Raw genomic sequence first — 19,191 nt, 5'->3', positions numbered from 1 at the left:
AACTCTATCTTATTCAGACCTACGTATAGAATCTGACTGAGGGTGAGTCCGTCGGATCCGATGCACCACCACTGAATGGCCCCGGGGGCGGTTTTTTTTATGGATTATCATATATTAGCCTCGTTCATCAGTATAAACCAGTGGAAATGGCTGATCAGCATTGACGCAATCATATCAACATGGCTCTCTCTAGCATGGCCGGTCAGGCGCTTATGGTCCTTGTTGTCTTTGTCGCAATCAAATTCCGCACTTCCATCGGCAACGCCATCAACAGACTTATTTCCATTGCTATCAGAGTTTGTCTGTCTCTTCTATAAAATTGTATCCTCGACTAACCCTCTAGTTCCACCTTTCTCGTAGCTATCCTGTCCAGCATGTCGACGACAAACTCCCTCTGCCCACACTGCCCTACCGATGGCCTGACAGTCAAGGCGATGGCGCCAAATTCCTCCAGGGTCAGTCCAACTCGGAGCGCTGGGAAAAGCAGCTGGGCTCCATTTACCGTCTTTGGTCTGGCATGAATCCCGAAGTGTACATTCTATTCCCTTTCTATTTCTACATTGATGTACAGATTGATATACTAACAGGACAGTGTCCTCACCCGCCCCGAACACATCCAAGCCGTCTTCAAAGACTCGCACAAGCACCTCAAGGCCAAAAACAACAACTCCGGATACTTTCTTGGCCAGCTCCTTGGCCAGTGCGTTGGTCTCGTCAGCCAGGACCAATGGACTCGTGTCCGTGCGATCATGGAGAAGCCCTTCCACCGCAGCACCTCCACCACGTACATCCCCCTCATCCGCCGCCGCACCCAGTCCTTCTTCCAAGAGCTCTGGGACACGCGTGATCTCTCCCGGGGCCTCCTCGATCCCGCCGACGACCTCAAGCTGCTCCCATTCCTCGTCGTGGCCGAGATCGTCTACGGCCGGCTGGCCCCCGAGATTGAAAATGAGCTGCGCAGTCTGGCTCCCCAGCGCGAGAACCTCATGAAATACGTCATGAAAGGCGGTCTCACGCGCTTCGCCTGGTCGCAGTATCTGCCCACCCAGGCCAACCGCGAGCTGGCCGCCTTCCAGAAGCAATGGCTAGCCTTCAACGAACGGGCCCTCAGCAGCGCAGTCAAACAGGGCCTCCACGACGCCCCCATCGTCCACTTCTTCGCCGCCCGAGACGCCGGCGAGCTCTCCACCGCAGAGCTCCTGCACACCCTCGACGAGATGCTCTACGCCAACCTAGACGTCACGATCGGCGGCGTCAGCTGGAACGTCGTCTTCCTCGCCGCCAACCGCGCCATCGCCACCCAGCTGCGCCAGGAAATCGCCGACGCCCGCTCCTCCTCCGTCGCCGGCGACCTCGACGCCTACATCCTCTCCAGCTCGACCCTCCTAGCCGCCTGCGTCGAAGAAGCCGCCCGGCTGCGTCCACTAGCAGCCTTCTCCGTGCCCCAGGCCATCCCTACCGCCCGCTCCGTCGGCGGGTACCACTTCCCCGCGGGGACCAACTTCGTCGTCGACTCGTACGCGCTCAACATCCGCAATCCGTACTGGGGGGACAGCCGCTACGAGTACCGGCCTGAGCGGTTCCTGGCGCGCAGTCCGACGCAGGCGCGGTACCATTTCTGGCGGTTTGGTTTCGGGCCGCGGCAGTGTATGGGTAAGTTTGTGGCTAGTAATGTTATCCGTGAGATTCTTGTGCATTTGGTGGAGAATTATGATTTGGGGATGGCTCGGCCGGAGGCGATGGAGGCGTGGGGCCGGAATCCGGAGGTCTGGATTAATCATCCGGATATGCAGGTCAGCTGTGTGAAAAGGGATAGAGGGTAGATGATAGAGGATGGAAGGATAGAATGAATATAAAAGAGGGAGTTACGTGTTGGAGAGATCAACTTGCGAAGTAGTATATATTTCTGGCCTAGGTAGGATTATACAGGCACAATATCATATCTATAGTTGCATATTGCTCATACCCTAATTATCTAGATATCCAAGGAGACAGTAAGTTTAAACAAGAGAACGCTGTATTGAGATGACCAAAATGGTGTCAAGACGGCAGACCAGTATGGAGTATCCTAAGTGAGCATGACCGATCACCGAGCGCTCAGGCTATGCGCCTGTTAGGCTGGAGGTCTCTCGGGCCTGTTGGCCATCGTTGACGATCCTTGAGATCAACTCTACTGTCCATTCTTTGCTTTTTTCAACGATCCCTTATGTTACATCGTCATGTTTCCAATTTTCTTATTGTTTACTCTCTTTTTCTTTCTCTCCTTAGCTTGTCCTTCTTGTTCGTACAGTTCCCCCTTAGGACATTAGGCGTGTTTCTTACATCGGACTACGCCTTGTAGTCATCAATCCACGATTACTCTTACTAGTACAGAGCCAGGTCGTGACACTAGACCAATCATGATATACTTCAGAGTTCCCAGAAGACTAAGATTCGGTGATCGACAGAATGTTAGGCGCATGTACATCATGGACTGGAAATCCGACCCGGAGATGACTCCATCTCCGGCTCGGATCCGAAGTCGCCAAGGAGAGTATATAAATATTCAATGTCCTTGGCTTCGTAGTTTGATTCTTATTCTGATTATCAACAAGATCAAACAAATCTACAACTCCATCATCCAATCCAAAATGCGCGTTCTGGTTATTGGCGGTTCTGGCCGATGCGGCAAGCTCGTCATTGAAGAGCTCCTCAACCGAGGTAGGTTTGGCTTCCTATTTCATCTTCATCGTTTCGATCGTCGCTAATCCTGCCAGGACACCAAGTCACCACTCTGGTCCGGAATACTACATCCATGGGTGATGCCCGACCCGGTCTGAAGCTCGTCCAAGGTAAGCAAGCTGAGCTAAGCAGTTCTGAGACCAAGTCTAACTAAATTCGAAGGCACTCCCACCAACCTCGACGACGTGCGAGCCGCATTCCAGGCTGATATCCCCGAGGTCGTGATCGTCACTCTGAATGCTCCCCGCGCCACCGACAGCCCCTTCGCGGCCCCCATCACCCCGCCGCGCCTCATGGCAGACTGCAACGCCAACGTCGTCAAGGCCATGCAGGAATTCGGCGTCCGCAAGACGGTCATCCTGCAAGCGTTTGGCGTCGGCGAGTCCTGGGCCAACATGCACTATGTACTGCGTCTACTGATGAGCAAGTCCAACATGAGCTACCAGTACGAGGACCACAACCATACCGACCGCGAGGTGCGCGAGAGCGGCGTCAACTTTGTCATGGTCCGCCCCTCGCGTCTGGTCGAGACGGACGAGACTGAGGTCAAGGTCTGGCCTAACGACGGCAAGGGCGTGGGACTGATGGCCAGCACGAGCCGTGTCAGTGTCGCGCGCTGGCTCGTCGATGCGGCGGAGACTACTGAGTGGGACAATACCGCCCCGGTTATCACCAACTAATTAGACGATGGGCCGGAGGCGATGCGGAGTTGCGGGTGTTTTTCCCAAGTATACTTGGATGGGTTTGCTTTTTTTGCTTTTTTAAAATTGTTTTATTCTTTGTATCCTTGTTTCATGGCTGTATTCTGTCACTATATACACTAGACAAATGGTGTCTCATACTCAATGGCATTGAGATTCTTGATCCTTCATGCCAATCGTTCGATCTTGGCCACGGTACCCGAAGGGCTTACAGCTCATCAGAAATGACTAAGTGAGGCTCAGAGACACAGCTCAGTGAGTATGACCCTTTCATATCTGCTCAGCTTAGTTTCCTTACCTCTAGAATGGCATTCGGTATAATTTGCTGCGGATTCTAACCCACCGAACCCGCTGTGGATTCAGATCTCCAATGTTAGACTTAGAGTTAGGGGTCAAAATCCCCGCTAACCCAGATCAAACCCGCACTCTATGGGGATCTGAATCTGCCTCAGAATGGTTACTACCTGAATCCGCACCGAATGCCACTCTAGTCTGAGCCTCAGGAAACTGTTCCTGAACCACGGCCGACTGTAAGCCTCATCTGATGCGCGGGAAATTCTCCTGTGCTAAGCTAAGCTAAGTCATCTGGGTTTTAGTCCCAAACAGGAAAGGTTCACAAGGCTGTACCTATATTTACATCTGCGCACGTCTGTGGGGCCCCCTGCATGCTCCCGTAGGAGTCTGCCCGACAAACAATCAATACCCCATGGCTGGTCCCGGCAGCTCAGCTGGAACCCCCCGTCGGAACAAAACGGTGAACCAGCGCAATGGTTCTCGATGAACATGCGAGCTACGTCTCCCCCGTAGACCTCATGGACGCATCCCAACCCCGTAAGCGCCCACGGCCGGTCGTGTCGTGCCTGCGCTGTCGAGAGAAGAAGCTCAAGTGCGATAGAAGCATGCCGTGTCAGAACTGCACTAAGTCGGGCTGTCCGTCCGACTGCATGTACAACAACCAGAGCCCGGCGAGTCAGGATGTCCTGCCCAGGGCTAAGCGGGTGCATCTCGGCTCGGAGGCCGTCGACCAGCATGCGGACCCTCGAGGGGAGTCGGGGCGGAACGCGGGAGTTGGCCTCATAGAGGATCTCCAGCTCCGGCTGGCCAAGTTGGAGGACCTTCTTTCTGTCAAAACACCGGCGAATCTGGTTTCGTCGAGAGACGGCTCGGTTCGAGGCGCTAGGTATATCACCTCGGCCTCGTCTTCACCATCCCTCCAAATGCACAGTATTAACCGTATTCAGTAGCCCGCAATCAACCGGCATCGCCCAACCGGCGAGCCCGCCGCCATTCCAAGGAACGGTGGTTGTCAAAGGAACTCGAACAAGATACCACGGCCAGAATGACAGAATCTCTCTTTTAAACCAGGTAAGTCGGCCTTGTCCGAGCCCCTAGTTGCTTGACTGACATGTCACAGTTCTCCGAAGCAAAAGAGTTCATCGAACAGTGTACCAAGAATTCCGCCGTGGTCGGATTAGCCAAGGAAGTGCAGTTTCTCCAGAGTAAATCTAAGTCGTCGTTGAGTTCGCCAGAGTCAATATCGGATCTAGAAAGCTCACCCGAGCTGCTGCAGCTTCGCATTTGTCTCCCCCCAAAGGGAGTGTGCGATCGGTTATTGGAGTTGTACACGTTCAGCTTTGAGAAGATCCTGAGGGTTCTCCATGTTCCTACTTTCATGCGCCAGTACAGCGAGTTTTGGGCCGATCCTGATAATGAAAGACATCAATCCAGTGGCTTTCTCCCGCAGCTGACGGCTGTATTGGCAGTTGCGCTACCGTTGGAAGACCAGAGCTTCAAAACGGAACATCCTCTGTCATGGGAATATTTGCACATGCCTGCAGTCAACTTTGTCCGACTGTGGCTGCGGAAACTCGGCCGCAAGGAACGGACGGAAATTGCAACGCTGCAGGTGGAGGCGCTCATTGCACTCGCCCGTCGTCTACGCCTGGTGACCCCTGAAGAACTCTGGAGAGACACAGGGGCCCTGGTCCGCTCTGCGATGGTCATGGGTCTGCACTTGGATCCCACCAGATTTGCGGAGTTATCGGCCTTTCAGATTGAGCAACGGCGTCGACTATGGGTCACAGTCGTTGAGATGGACCTCCAGGCGTCGATCGCATCTGGCATGCCGGTCACGATTCCCGAAATCGATTTTGGCCCTCTTGTTCCAGCCAATCTGAACGATACGGACTTTGATGAGTTGGCCGTTGAGCTTCCGCCTTCCAAAGGCTTGCATGAATGGACCGACTCCCTCGCCCAGATCACATTAGCCATGTCCTTGCCCCATCGCATCAGGGCCATGATGCTGGTCCGGATCGTCAGTTCGAGGATGGATCTGAGCGAGATTGTCAAGCAAGGACGACGGTTGGAAGAGTGTTTACAACAGGTCCCGTCGCCCTTGAGACTCGATCAAGCCCCAAACAGCGGCGACAGTCCCATGATGCTGTTGACTCGCGTCCTCCTGGACGTCTACACCCGCAGACCCCTCCTCTGTCTCTACCGGCCCATCGTCATAGGCGAGGACCGTGACGATCGAGCGTTCTCTGAAATCCAGCAATCATGCCTGGAATCGTCCCTGGTCGTCTTATCATATCAAGACTACTTCGACCCAAGCGTGGCCGATCTGGATGTTTTCAACTCGACCTCTTACTGGGACGTCTTCCAACTCTGCTGCAAGAAAGATATCCTGTGGGCGGCACTGAGCGTCTGCGGATACATGAAGCTATCGACTCAACAGTCGACCGCCTTCACTCCGCCCCCTCACCCCCAGCCCGGTTCCTTTCCCACCCCCCGGGCCGCAGCCTACACCAAGGCCAGCCTGACTCGGATCGTCGAAAACACGCTCGACGGACTGACTCGCCGAATCAGCGAAGCCGGCAGCAACCTCAAAGACGTGCTGCTCCTCGCCGTGGTCCTGCAATCGGCGCGCGCTCGCGGGTCAGGCCACATGAAAGAACAGTGGATGCAGCAGGGGGCAATGAAGGCTTTGTCTGCGTGTCGGCAGCATCTACTCCTCTCGACGACCGACCAGTCGCTTGCGTTGAACCAAACCGACTTTGCGCAGATGGTATGTCATGGCTCAAAGTCTCCTCAACACATTCTGTTTGTTTCCTTGCTGACGTGAGCGTGCACAGCTTCAATCCATGCAGCCCATGCTTCCATTCGCTGAGTCGCAATTCCCACCTACTTCTCAGCCTCAGCCTCAATTACCCGATTTTCTCGCCGATTCGTCCGCTTTGGCTACCGAGTTTAGTAATTTCCAGGGTGATCCGTTTATATTTGATGATGAGTCTTTTGCGGGATACTTATAACGTTGATTGTTCTACGGCTTGTATTTATATGGCACACTGTGGTGTCTACTAACTAAGGGTATTCAAACTCATTTTTTGGACAACTACATGTATATATAGAGATAATAAGAAATACCATTGCATACCAATAGACCATATAAACCACAGTTTGAACACCGACGAACCCTGTGCTGTATATCTCAATACCACTACGCCAAAAAGTCGACCAACATTTGGTATAGCGCTTAACCTGACTGATATTCCAACAATACATACTATATATCTAGGTATAGTATAGTTAGGCATGTCGATCAAGTCTCCTATAATCAACGACTCATTGTCAAGCTTATCTCATAGTCGCTGTCTATGCAGGACGGGCCATGCCGGAGACACCCCTCGGATCCGGACACCTCGGATCCGGACACACTCCGGCCCAGCTCACCTAGTGACCTGGTCGGAGATGCATCCATACAGATGACGGGGGATGCAGAAATCAACACTAGCGCTGGAAATATCATGCATAATACGTACGAGGCCGTGTCCGAGGCGTGTCCGAGGCTGCGTCCGAGCCCGAGACAAAGGGACACGGTATATAAAGTACCTGTCCGGGCCTCGTCGTGATCCAGCCCATCATCACCATCACCATCGCAATCACAATCAAACACAAATCACCATCACATCACAATGTCCCTCATCTCAAGCATCCAAACAACCCTATCAACCCACTGCCCCTCCAAAAAAGCCAAGCCCGCCCCCGTCGAGAACATCGCCATCATCGGCGCCGGCCTCTCAGGTCTAACCCTCGCCCTCGCCCTCCACCAGCACTCCATCCCATGCACCATCTACGAAGCCCGCCCCGCCCCGCTCAACATCGGCGGCGCCATCATGCTCTCCCCCAACGCGCTGCGCATCCTCGATCACCTCGGCGTGTACGGCCGCATCCGCGATGAGGGCTACGCCTTCGACAAGCTGTACTTCCGCTCGCCGGCTGACCAGCCCTTGGACGCGTACGAGTTCGGCGGCGAGGACGAGTACGGATACCGCGGCTTGCGCATCTACCGACATGTCCTCATCCGCGAACTCTCCGCCATGGTCGCCGAGGCGAACATCCCCGTCTACTACCGCAGGAAGTTTGTCCGCGTCGTGACGGAGTCCGAGACAGACGTCACCTGGGAGTTTGAGGACGGCGACACCGCTTCCGCCGCCTGTCTCGTCGGCGCAGACGGCATCCACTCCAGGGTCCGTAGGTACCTGTACCCGGATCTAGAGCCGAAATTCACCAACGCCATGGGGGTCACGGCGGCCGTGCCCACAGCGCAGCTGCAGCTGCAGGTGCCAGGGGAGTACAACCTGCCCGTGACGATCATGAACAAGCAGCACGGGGCGTTCGTCATTGCGCCGCAGCAGCGCGACGGCTCGGAGGTGCTGATCGGTCGGCAGAAGCGGGCGCCCGAGCTGGACCAGGAGGGGTGGAGCCGGCTGATGGGCGATAAGGCGTGGTGTGTTGACTTTTTGCGCCAGGGCGCCGCTGACTTCCCGGAGGTCGTGCAGCGCGCTGTGTCGGAGATCGCGCCGGACTCGATCAACGTGTGGCCGTTCTACGTTGTGCCCAAGCTGGATACGTGGAGCTCTGCCCGCGGCCGCGTGGTGATTCTGGGTGATGCGGCGCATGCGATACCACCTTCGGCGGGACAGGGGATTAACCAGGCGTTTGAGGACGTGTATACCTACGCTCTGATCGTGGCTAAGTGCGATAGGGACTACGTTGAGAAGGCGCTGAAGGTCTGGCAGCGGGGACGCCAGGAACGGGTGGACAAGGTGCTGGCGCTGAACGCGCAGATTGATAGGCGCCGGATGCCTAAGCCGGCTGGTCAGGAGGATGCTGAGGATGATGATAAGCCGTTTGAGTTGGGGTGGTTGTATAAGCCTGATTTTGATGAGATGGTGGAGGGGTGGCTTCGCGAGGACGCTGCAGTAGTCTCTTCTTGATATCTAGACATTATTTTAAATTAAACCACGGTACATCTAACAGTTAAGAAACCTCCCATCGAGAGCGAAAATACCTATCTTTGTTAGCTACGATATAAGCGTAAGTGGGAGTCATGTCACTTTTATGCCTCCGAAAACTCAAGGTAGACTGCGGCACATCCACATCTGCATAAGTCTCGCTAAAGTAACTATATCTTGCTACTGTAGATTGTAAGTATTGGCTATATACACCTGTTCTGTTATGACAGTATCAATCAGCACTTTTAACCACTCTTCTCATAAAAATTCAGGAAACCTAATGATACGGGTTCAGTTTTATACACCCAAGGTCTTGCATAGCTGTTACAGAACCCAACAAGGTTCATTCAAACCCCACGAAGGCGACGCCTACCCCAAGGGCGTAGCTAAGAAGTATACCTACAATTGAATAGAAGCTGGTTAGAGTGCCCTCTCAAGTGACAATGACCATGACCATAACCACAAGGGAGCCAGTCACTTCAGGAGTAAATGAAATAGGCTGAGTTGGCCCGAGTGCTCATATCCATATAAGTTTGTAAGTATTGGCATCCAGAAGTGGGAAGTTCCAGTAGCCAGAGGAAATCCAGTTTGTATAATATAGGAATATACATAAAGGATCGTTGGAGAAGAGTAGTTTATTTATTTTTGGTTATACTATCTATCATGATCGATTTACTATACTATGATATCGTTCTTAGAGGAGGGATGATGCCTGTCCAAGGACCACTGTGACATGCTTCTGCTGTTTCAATGATGAAACCAGCCAGTCTGACCTCAGTGCAACTAATGGATATGATTATCAAAGTACCTATCACAGTTTAATCCTACGATGTCGTTCTTCAGGCACGGATGCCTATTCAGAAAACTACTACAATGGGCATGCTGCAGGCAGTGTTGATACTGAAAGCCAGCCCAACCTCAACACAACTGAACATCTGAATAGTATGTATTCACCCACTCAATATACAACACAAAATCAACCCCCAACCCTACTTAGATAGATCTAAAGATGCTGCTTAATGCCAGCCTCCAGCGCAGGCGGGTTGGCACCGACAACCTCACCGACCTGATTGCCATCCTTGAAGATCAGGAAAGTAGGCATAGCGCGGATGCCGAGCTCGGCAGCGACATCGGTGAGCTCGTCGACGTCGATCTTGTAGAACTTGGCGTCGGGGTACTGCTCGCTGAGGGAGTCGACCTTGGGCGCGATGGCCTTGCAGGGACCGCACCAGTCGGCGTAGGCGTCGACGATGACGACGCCCTGGGACTGCTTGACCTTGGACTCGAAGTCGCCCTTGCTGTTGTTGACCGGGTCATCAGTACTGTGATCCTTTGACGGTTGTAGGACGGTGAAGATGGATAGATAGAGAATGACTTACGTTCCGATGAGCTCAACACGACCACCCATGACTGCGGATGTAGAGGAGAATAAAACTGTGGAAGTGCTCGAAAAAGCCTGTCTGCCTGTTGCTGCGCGCGACTGAACCGGAAAGCGGCGGAGAGAGTTTCGAAGTGTAGATGGTCTGGCGGTAGATGAAGAGAGGGAAGAAGAATAAAGACGGAGAGAGGCAGCGGCCGATGGTTTAAAAGTGGTACTGAATAATGATGGCTACGGTTAGCTCCGAATGAGGGGCAATGGGCGGGAGGGGCACAGGGGGATTTTTTGCAGATTGAATGACGTTTGGCGGTCCCGGCAGTCCAGGTGGCTGACTCAGCCGTGTGGTTCACCGAGAGTTCGCGCCGCTGGTGGATGGATGGGTGCGTTCAAGGGGGGAGGAGTGGCTTACCAATGGGCACCGGAGCGGCGCAGGAGGTGGGTGGCTTGGTTTGTAAGGATTGGGTTCATCTTTCTGTCTTTTGATATGTAGGTATCTATGAAGTAGATCTGATTAAAGAGGGGAATGACTTGACTGGTTGGGGATGTGTGATGGGTGAAGACGCTTCTAGCGCTGTCGGGACTTGTCGGTCGCAGCGGCTGTATATGGCGTGCTCCTTGCCGCTTATCAATCCGATCCGGTCTAGATCGGTGGATACCTGAGGCAGTCATATACCTTTGTAATTGACCCAGGCTTATACTAGTCAGTATGAAGTGGCTATGAGATATACTATATTAAGATGTTGAATAGTTTTAAATAGTTGATAGTTGATAGTTGATTCCAAATCTATTTACACATGGGGCCATCTAGCGAACTCGTAGCCCGAGACAGGGAGTGGTATGGACTGCAGTAATGATGTACGAGTCCCGAAAAACGAGGCATCGAACACAATATCTCAGCCAAATCCAACCAGCTCGAACACATAGCCACAGATACCAGAATTAAACAATATTAGTCCGTTGAACAGACATCGATTCACGTCAATATATGCATCGAACGGAAACAAGATACTTCAGGTCTATGATCGAAACGAATCAAAACGGAACCCGTAAGGGACTTAAACCGAACAGTCATTTTTTATGATCGAAGCAAAATCATCCGAATTTTCACTGATGTGGGGTATCAACAAATACAAGAACAAAGCCTATCAAACCAGGCTGGGACCACTAATGACAAACGGTGCTCGGGTGCCCGAAAGTATCAATCATCATGACAACATCTAGTGCCATTGAGAAATAGAAAGGGAGAAATCGGAACCCACGGAGGGGAAGGGGTGATAAAATGGACAGAAAAGGGTAAAGGTAGGGGGGAAGTAGGGTATGGGAATCAAGGAGAAAGAAAAGAAAGAAAAGAAAAGAAAAGAAAAGAAAAGAAAAGATGCAAAGATGGAAAAAGGAAAGTACAAAAGAGAGGCTCACTGTCAAATGAGTGACTGGGGTATATACGAGATGAGGGTATTAAACATTTTAAGGTAAACGGTTGGATCAGAATGTAAAAAGGGTTGAAACGAGACCATAGTCAACAAAATTCAGCGTAGAATAATGATGCCATGTGGTTGCTCTCAACGAGCCAGGCCGGGCTCGTTCCCCTCGGGGGTCGCTTCGAAAATCTCAGCCGAATGCTCTTCGATCGGACTGAACTCCTCGTTGGTAGTAATGGGAGATAAGGACTGGACGTCCTTGAGCATCCCCGAATTCGATTTGGGGCGAACCATGGGGTTCACGAGGATCGGTCGCTTGGCGATATGGTCGTGCCAGGTCTCTTCTGCTTCCTCCGCCTCCGCCGGGTGGATCATTTCGAAATCCGGTTCTTGCGCGCCCGTGGCATTGGTCGGGGCGTTCGACACCTCCTGGCGTGAGTCGGATCGGTCGATATTTTCCTTGCCAGAGACGGCATCTCCGGTCGGCATCCCTTCAACCAGGACGTTTCGAGAGGAATTCACGCTGGCACGAGCTTGGTTGCTCTTCCTGTGCGAGATACGACGAAGGAATTGCCCAGACATCCAAGACCCTTCTGAATCGATCGACGCCAAGGACTGAGACAGCGGCACGTTGTCGTTTTCCATGTCGTCCTCCAAGATCTCACCAGCCCAGGAACGGTGACGGTCCTTGCTCGCATCCTGGAGATCGGATTCCGATCCCAAGATAGGATACTGACTTCGAGCGGCGAAATCGAATCTCCCATTCCCAGGCTCAGAAACATCCGCGGGCTCCTCTGGGATATCGGGGGATTGGATACGGGAGTCGGGTGGGGAAAGCGGCTCATCGCCCAGATGTTCGGTGAACTTGGATTGTGAGCGCTTGATGGTGCCGGTGCGCATGTAAGGTTTGGCGGGAATGGGCTGGGGCGGTGCGGAAGTTGGGGTTGGAACTTTGAAGAAGGACTCGTGAGACGCGTTCGATGGTTCCGGGCTGCGGTCCTGGAAACGCTCCCGGTATCTCCGCTTTAGGCGAGAGCTACCACGGCGGAAGATGGAGGAGATGGTGTTGATACGGCCACTGCCGTTATCCGATAGGCGTCGCTCCGAGTCGACCGTCCTTGAGACGTCGGATGTAGACTCCCGCCCGATTCCATATACTTGCGAAGGAGTTGGGCTGTGGAATCCACGTCGGGACGGCGAATGTGAGGGAGACAGGGTACTTCGAGACATCCCCATGTCTTGAGACGGGGCAAAGCTCCGTCGCAGGCCCAGTTTGGGCTCCCGGATGGAGCTGTCGTCAATGTTTCCGATAACATGGACGCTCTCCATGGATTCATATCGACTCCGCGGGTGGTCCTTGGAATCGTGCAGCCATGACTCGGATGGACCCCGAGGGCCCGTTGCTTGGTTCTTGCTTTCTTTCGAGGCGTCTTGGCCGGTCTCGTCGACGTCGTCCAGGCTTTGGATGTGCACCTGGCCTCGAGGCACTTCCGATATGGTTTGGACACCATTAAGCTCCGCCTCCGCTCTCTGTCGATCCGCCGCGCGTTGTAACTTGCGATGTAGTTTATCCTGGTCCTCGACCTTCTGCCTCTCGGTGCGACGGCGGTCCCTTTCCAGGAGTTCCCTCAGAGCACCTGCGTCGAGACCATCCGCCAGCCTGTTGATTCTTTTCTTCGTATAGAGATTTTCCTCCGAGGCAGAAACCACCGGCATCTTCTCCTTCCGACCCGAATCTATCGTTTTTTGGCTCTTCGCGGTTTGGATTCGGGGAGCTTCCACGTAGCGGATGACCGGACGTGGGGTCCAGGCCGAGAAGCCATTGACCTTGAACTTATACGACTCGGAAAACTCCGACAATGACGAGGCCGTCGAGTCGCGGATCGAGAGGTTAGTCTCGGAGAGTTCGCGATCGGAACGGCGGTTATATAGTCGTCCCCGGGGAGTCTCCATGGAGAAGTCCTCGCCGGGTAGCGTTGAGCGGCGAGGGATATCGATGGGCGTGGAAGCCATCAACCGGATTTCCCGCTCCCGGGCAATTTCATACGCCTTCCGCTTGCTCAGTCGTTTCTTCAACACCGCTGGACTGCCGTCGCTCCGCTTGGACCTCCGTACAGAGGAGTTCCTGGTCTCCAGGGATGGATCATGGTTGACAGTCGAACGTGACGTATAACCGTCCGAGATATGACCGATGTGCGAGGTTGGTTTCCCATATGGCTCCTTCCGGTGCAGCTGCTCGCTATTCGAGGTAAGGGGCGGGGATGTGACCGAACGGGGAGGAGGCAGAGCATCGTGGAGGGGGGTGGGACAATCCTCGACGGGTTGGAAGTGGCGGTTCTTTTGGCGTTTGGAGTTCTTGCGAGAGGGTTTCCGGCCATCGAGGCTCAAGCGAGGTTCCTGCGGCGCCGCGGACTCACCCGCTGCAGGGGCGTCGACCTGGATCGTGTGCCGCTTATTCTTGCGACCAAATGGCCATATCGCCATGGTCACCGGTTCATATACCCTTTCCTCTGGGGCGGGACCTGTCAAGCGTGTACGCTATCGATGTAGGGTGCGCGTGGGAAGTGGACGACGAGAATCATGGAGAATAGTGCAGTGCAAGATAGAACCCGAGTTCCAAGGATCGAAGTCAAGGGACGAGAAAGATTGGACGACTACTCGAACGGAATTTACTCGTCACGGGGAGGCGATCTGAGACAGCCGCCGTTACGAAAAGGCGATTGAGGGGGGGGGGGATGATAGTCGAGAAGGTCAAGAAGGGTTAAAAAAAAAAAAAATAAATAAATGAAAAAGAAAGAAAAAAAAAGAAAGAAAGATGATAATCGAAATCAAAGAAAGGAACAGGAAAAAGGAGCCTGGAGGGATGGATGAATGGACCTCAGGAGTAAAGTAAACTATCGAGTTAGGGCGAACTGGTTTGGAGGTGCAATAGTCTCGATAAGTTCCGTGGTAGCTCGGTCAATACAATAAGATTTGGGGTGAGACTCCAAGCTCACGCCACATGGGAGTGGCCGAACAAGAAAATCCTCACCAATATCACGATGGGTTGATATCAAGGGGTGGGGGGGAGTGGAGGTCAGGGTGGGAAAAAAAAGAAGAAGGGAGAAAAACGAGAGGAAAAGAAGGAGAAGAGAAGAAGGAGAGAGAGAGAGAGAGGGAGAGAGAGGGGAGAAGAAAGGAAAAAGAAGAGATTTAGAGTCGCCTCCAGGTAGGTCAGAAGAAGAGAGACACCCAGCCCAAAGGAGTCAAGTTTGCAGTCGAGTGAGGGACTGGAACTTCCAGAGGGCCGAGACAAACAAATCTAATATTATGATGATTATTATTATTGTAATTTATTTTGGAATATTAATTATTTATATATATTTTAGCGTTCGTCTTTATTATTTGTTCTTCTTTGGTCCCTGCCTACAGTACCTAACCAGGGTGACACTGGCTCCTCCGGGGCTGGCCGTCACAGACAGAAGACCAGTGGACACTGGACCGTATTCGATGGTATTAATAGCAGATACTCAAAGTACTAGAGAATATTAAGCATCAACAATCATATTCATTCCCTTCTTGGCTGTGAATAGATATCAATATTGTTTTTTCTTGGGTGATTTTTTTATTTTTATCTCGATATATCTTTCGACACCTGATTTGTACACCTGATTTGGCTGGATTGACGCCGATTGTTCTTTGTTCAATCAATTCTTCTGGCCGATCGACCTCACTAGTCCAAGTCACCCCATTATTACAGGTCAGCCCCGAGGTTATGAAAAGGTCCAGGTTGGCAGGTGATGAAGGAAGGCACATATTTTTCATGCATCGCCCCGATATCTCTCCGGGTTTTTCTTCCTTTCTTGCTTTCTTGCTTTTTTCTTTTCTTTCCTTTTCCCCAAGACTCGAACATATCAAATAAGACCGAGCATTATAAATACCTGCAGCTGCTCACCTCTCTCCACCTCCCTTCGAACCCACTGACCTAAGACAGTCCTTGTGAAAATCACCCGTCCCCCTTTCTTGAAGGAAAAAATGTCAAGAAATAGCAGATCGTGAAAATTCTACACGGTGGGGTCCCAGGATGATCAGGTTGAAACCCGAATAGATGAAATCCCATGGCGATTGTCTGTCCTTCGAACGAGGCATCATTTGGTACCTGGGTGCCTGAGGACTGAGGAGTCGTGTGCTCCACCGACTCCATCTTTAGAAGCAGCCTAACGTCCCGCTGTTAGTGACGGATAAAATACCGCTGCCTTTACAGGTACCAGATACCGGATACCCCTACATCGCGGGAGGGATGATGGAAATTACACGGCGACATCGTCGTTACCTCCCTAGTGGTATTGGCTGTCAATAGTAGCTACCACTAACCCTCCTCTAAATGAGTTCACCGGCAGGGAGCCGGTCGTGACATCAACGTGAACTGCTGTCACTCGATATGCAGCTGATTCAATATCATCAAGTTCGGGGTTACAATATCTGTAAAATGGATACTCGATAGAGTTGATGCGTTTAGCATCTTAGTCGCTGTGCTCTCCCAGAACCCAACCCTTCAATAGGTAAGGTATTTTACATGTTACGGCAAGCCCCAAATGGCCAAACCACACCACGCCACTCAAGACTAGCTTCTCTACGCAGCGGGAACTCCTCCGCAAGAAAGGAGGTAAGTGATCACCTAGGTCATGCTGATTCCAACCCGCTTGTCATAACCCTACTAGGCACTACTGGGCAACCACCTTGCAATTCCACAAAAGCCCATTGGTTCTTTCACAGACCACGAACTAGTTCATGATCAAGCAAATGCGTCAAGGGGGACACTGCGGTACTAGCACAGTAGGTTAAACCACATACGTGCCCGGCACTAGACAGTAGATGGTAGCACTAAGCAGTTAGATATCAGATAATTCGATATATAGTTCGCTTGGCTAGAGCCACATCACGTCAGGCAAGTGCCAGACACTGCCCGCAGCGCAGGGCCAACGCCCCAGGGAGAAAGATAGTTCCAGTACTCGACCTAGCCTGAAATCGGGGGCTGCCCTCGGAGAGAGGAGTATGGATCCTGAAAATGGCCCGGTTTGATCCTGACGGGTTCTAGGAGGGTTGTTTATCATGATTATCGTGATTATCATTGCCTACCGTTTATAATCTACATAGCGCTATGCCAACCTAGTATACCTAACTATTGGCGCTTAAACAACCGACATGAGTTCAAGCAAAAGAAGGTAGAAGTAGAACCCATCTATAACGTGGGCCCGCCCCCTCGTTTGCTATGACAGGTATTGACTGGTGCGTGGATGGTCCAACCTTGCTTATAATCTGTTGTTTCGGATGTTACTATACCTACTGCCTAGTCTAATGATAATTATATTTATAAAAATGTATAACAGACTCTGGCGCTACCGCGGTAACAACCAAACCCCTTCCTCGCCAGTCAACTCCCAACAACCTGTTTGAGGGGCAATATAACACCACCGTACCTGGTTACTAGGCTGGTTTAGAGTTCTAGGTTCCAACTGTAACACAGGTTTCGCCGGCGCCTGTCGGTCGGTCGATCATTTCGTGGTCCACTCGCGAAAAGTGGAATCTTGGCCCTTCTGTTAATGTGTGGGTGACTGGGTGTCCCACTGTCCAGTAGTACTATTCGCACGCGCAGAAAAGTGGATAATTTGTTGTTTTTTTTTTCTTGGGGAGAGGGGTTGCTTTACAGTATTACTATTAGTATTGAGTATAACAAGCTCCTATACACTGGCCTGGTCGGATAGCAATAACCATCTCTCCAGCGACCAGTGCAAGGGGCCTCGGCCAGCCAGCCGGGCCGAAAATAAAGTCCCGTCGCCGTTAGCTACGTACGCATTGGCCTTTGAGATCCTTGCAGGTGACAAAGAGGGGAAGTCTGTTGTGTGAAGAAAACATCACCCGGGCGAAGAGGGGAGATGATGATCTTTACGTACGTGATGGGTACAGTCCATACGCCTCGAGTACCTTCCTACTACCTATACGTTGGCCCACGAGCAGTTGGACCCTCCACCTTCCATATTCAAGTTTGTGTGCAGATCTTGGGCCATTCTCGACAATCTTCTTGCGGCAAGGATGGAGTGTCACTGTCATTGGTGTCTGGAGTATCTTCTACTGTCTGTGTGGAGGAGGGAATCGTCCTAGCTAGGTCGCTTATATGGTAGGTACTCCGTAGTAGGAGTAGGCTGTAGCATGGGCCATGTATTCCATTCCCCTGACGAATTCATATCTCGCCCGACTATACATTAAGTAATCGCCATAGCTCATGATATTAGCGCCCGTTACATCCCAGTTGTCTGTCACTTCAATGCATTGTTATTTGTTACAGCCCAACCAGTCGTCTGCTCTACTCAATACCTATCTCCCCTCGTATTCATCACCAAGAGCTCTAAAACACGAGCCGGCGTCACCCCGAGTACGGATTATTAGATTGGTTGATCTTCTCGTTCCTGCATCTGATTTATTTAAAGACCCGGCCAGATCTGAATCTAGCCGGGGGTCTCATAATCAAACACTGAGACATTGGCTATCAGCTAGCAGGGGCAAACAACTATGGTGTGACGCCTTACATGGGTGTAATTAAGTTACTTCACCTGGGAGTATGTCAATGTGATTTGATAGGTAGTGTTATTTATTATTTTATATTATGTCTAATACCCTAAGCTTGAAATTAAGCTGATCCAGGATACAATAGGATAGCTACTCCTCGTGTTCATTTAGGAGAATTCAATGTTTAGAGGCTAGACCCGCCAATGCATGACACCTTACCGGCAGATAACTATGGTCAATGGTGATTGTTGATGGGACCCAGATTCTACTAGGTTTATTATCTGCAAGTAAATTAGTGCGCACTACGCAGACTATGCCGAATTGTCCTTTATTAATGGCGATGGCAATTTCCCGTCACTTATTGTGGGTCTGTCATTTTATCGTCTTTCCACGCTTTGCCTTGCCTGGTTTTCTATTAATCAAAAAATTATCTAGATATACTCTGTACACTAAACAGAGTATCGCACGGGATAATTGAGGTAATTAGTTGTACTTCTCTGGCTTAATATACCTGCAAAAATTACATCATGGATAATTGAGTAAATTAGTTGTCCACTGTCGCAGATATGCGATCTTATCTAATTACGAACTTCGTATATGTACAGAGCACGGAGTACACTGTACAGTCATCTCGCACAGTATACAGCAGAATCCGACGTTGGTACCACCTGTGCTGAGTCCGACCTCGGCTGTCACGCGACATACCATACTCACAACAAGGTTAATTTCAAAGATCTCAACGGGCGGCTCCATGTTTCACGAATCTAGGTTTCTACACGGAGAGTAAAGCCAGGATTGATAAAATGGACTCGTCGTTGGCTGGCTACCTTACTCGCCAAAATGGTGTATCTAGTTTGTATTATTATGACAGAATGTGTCTCGGACGTGCAGGTGCCACTGCATTAGAGTTGTTTATGTATGCGCCTGTCGGCCAGTGAAGGGGTTGTAAGGTACCACGTTGGGTTTGTTGGCAGTTCTTAACTAGGGTGGACGAAGGTATTTTGGTTTGTATAAAGCCACACCAGTGAGGTGGGGTTTCACTGCTTTAGATGTTGCTGGCTGTCTTGTTTTCATTTGGTGGTCTTCTTCTTTCTGTAAGCCATGTTTGGGTGTGCTTGGTTACCTGGGTACTT

General features: G+C 51.5%; 6 protein-coding genes across 6 annotated transcripts; 4 read left to right on the top strand and 2 right to left on the bottom strand.

The window, feature by feature from the left end:
• Nucleotides 1-40: 40 nt before the first annotated feature.
• Nucleotides 41-1,823, top strand: gliC (cytochrome P450 monooxygenase gliC; the record flags this gene model as incomplete). Its single annotated transcript, XM_024835188.1, has 3 exons — nt 41-296; nt 344-531; nt 593-1,823. Exons 1-3 carry the CDS (start codon nt 180-182, stop codon nt 1,821-1,823), a joined length of 1,536 nt encoding a protein of 511 aa, XP_024692271.1. The 5' UTR covers nt 41-179.
• Nucleotides 1,824-2,630: 807 nt separating this feature from the next.
• P168DRAFT_327733 (TrkA-N domain dehydrogenase) lies at nt 2,631-3,401 on the top strand (the record flags this gene model as incomplete). Its single annotated transcript, XM_024841274.1, has 3 exons — nt 2,631-2,700; nt 2,757-2,831; nt 2,884-3,401. 3 exons carry the CDS (start codon nt 2,631-2,633, stop codon nt 3,399-3,401), a joined length of 663 nt encoding a protein of 220 aa, XP_024692270.1.
• Nucleotides 3,402-4,063: 662 nt separating this feature from the next.
• Nucleotides 4,064-6,784, top strand: P168DRAFT_270105 (Zn(II)2Cys6 transcription factor). The gene is made up of 4 exons (XM_024835187.1): nt 4,064-4,602; nt 4,667-4,787; nt 4,837-6,486; nt 6,554-6,784. Exons 1-4 carry the CDS (start codon nt 4,190-4,192, stop codon nt 6,728-6,730), a joined length of 2,361 nt encoding a protein of 786 aa, XP_024692269.1. The 5' UTR covers nt 4,064-4,189; the 3' UTR covers nt 6,731-6,784.
• A 351-nt stretch (nt 6,785-7,135) lies between these two features.
• On the top strand, nt 7,136-8,750 carry P168DRAFT_290832 (FAD-dependent oxidoreductase). The gene has a single exon (XM_024837299.1). The coding sequence runs from the start codon at nt 7,394-7,396 to the stop codon at nt 8,696-8,698; it is 1,305 nt and encodes a 434-aa protein (XP_024692268.1). The 5' UTR covers nt 7,136-7,393; the 3' UTR covers nt 8,699-8,750.
• Nucleotides 8,751-9,482: 732 nt separating this feature from the next.
• On the bottom strand, nt 9,483-10,525 carry P168DRAFT_290831 (thioredoxin family protein). The gene is made up of 2 exons (XM_024837298.1): nt 10,096-10,525; nt 9,483-10,014 (listed from the first exon to the last, which is right to left on the bottom strand). The coding sequence occupies exons 1-2, from the start codon at nt 10,122-10,124 to the stop codon at nt 9,720-9,722; spliced, it is 324 nt and encodes a 107-aa protein (XP_024692267.1). The 5' UTR covers nt 10,125-10,525; the 3' UTR covers nt 9,483-9,719.
• A 1,128-nt stretch (nt 10,526-11,653) lies between these two features.
• P168DRAFT_297569 (uncharacterized protein) lies at nt 11,654-13,996 on the bottom strand (the record flags this gene model as incomplete). The annotated part of the gene is made up of 3 exons (XM_024838189.1): nt 11,654-11,770; nt 11,804-12,433; nt 12,464-13,996. The coding sequence occupies 3 exons, from the start codon at nt 13,994-13,996 to the stop codon at nt 11,654-11,656; spliced, it is 2,280 nt and encodes a 759-aa protein (XP_024692266.1).
• Nucleotides 13,997-19,191: the final 5,195 nt, after the last annotated feature.

This window comes from Aspergillus campestris (genome assembly GCF_002847485.1).
Source record: "Aspergillus campestris IBT 28561 chromosome Unknown P168scaffold_7, whole genome shotgun sequence".
Classification (NCBI taxonomy): Eukaryota; Fungi; Ascomycota; class Eurotiomycetes; order Eurotiales; family Aspergillaceae; genus Aspergillus; species Aspergillus campestris.
The sequence above is the reverse complement of the archived record's forward strand: the minus strand, read 5'-3'. Positions and strand labels throughout refer to the sequence as shown.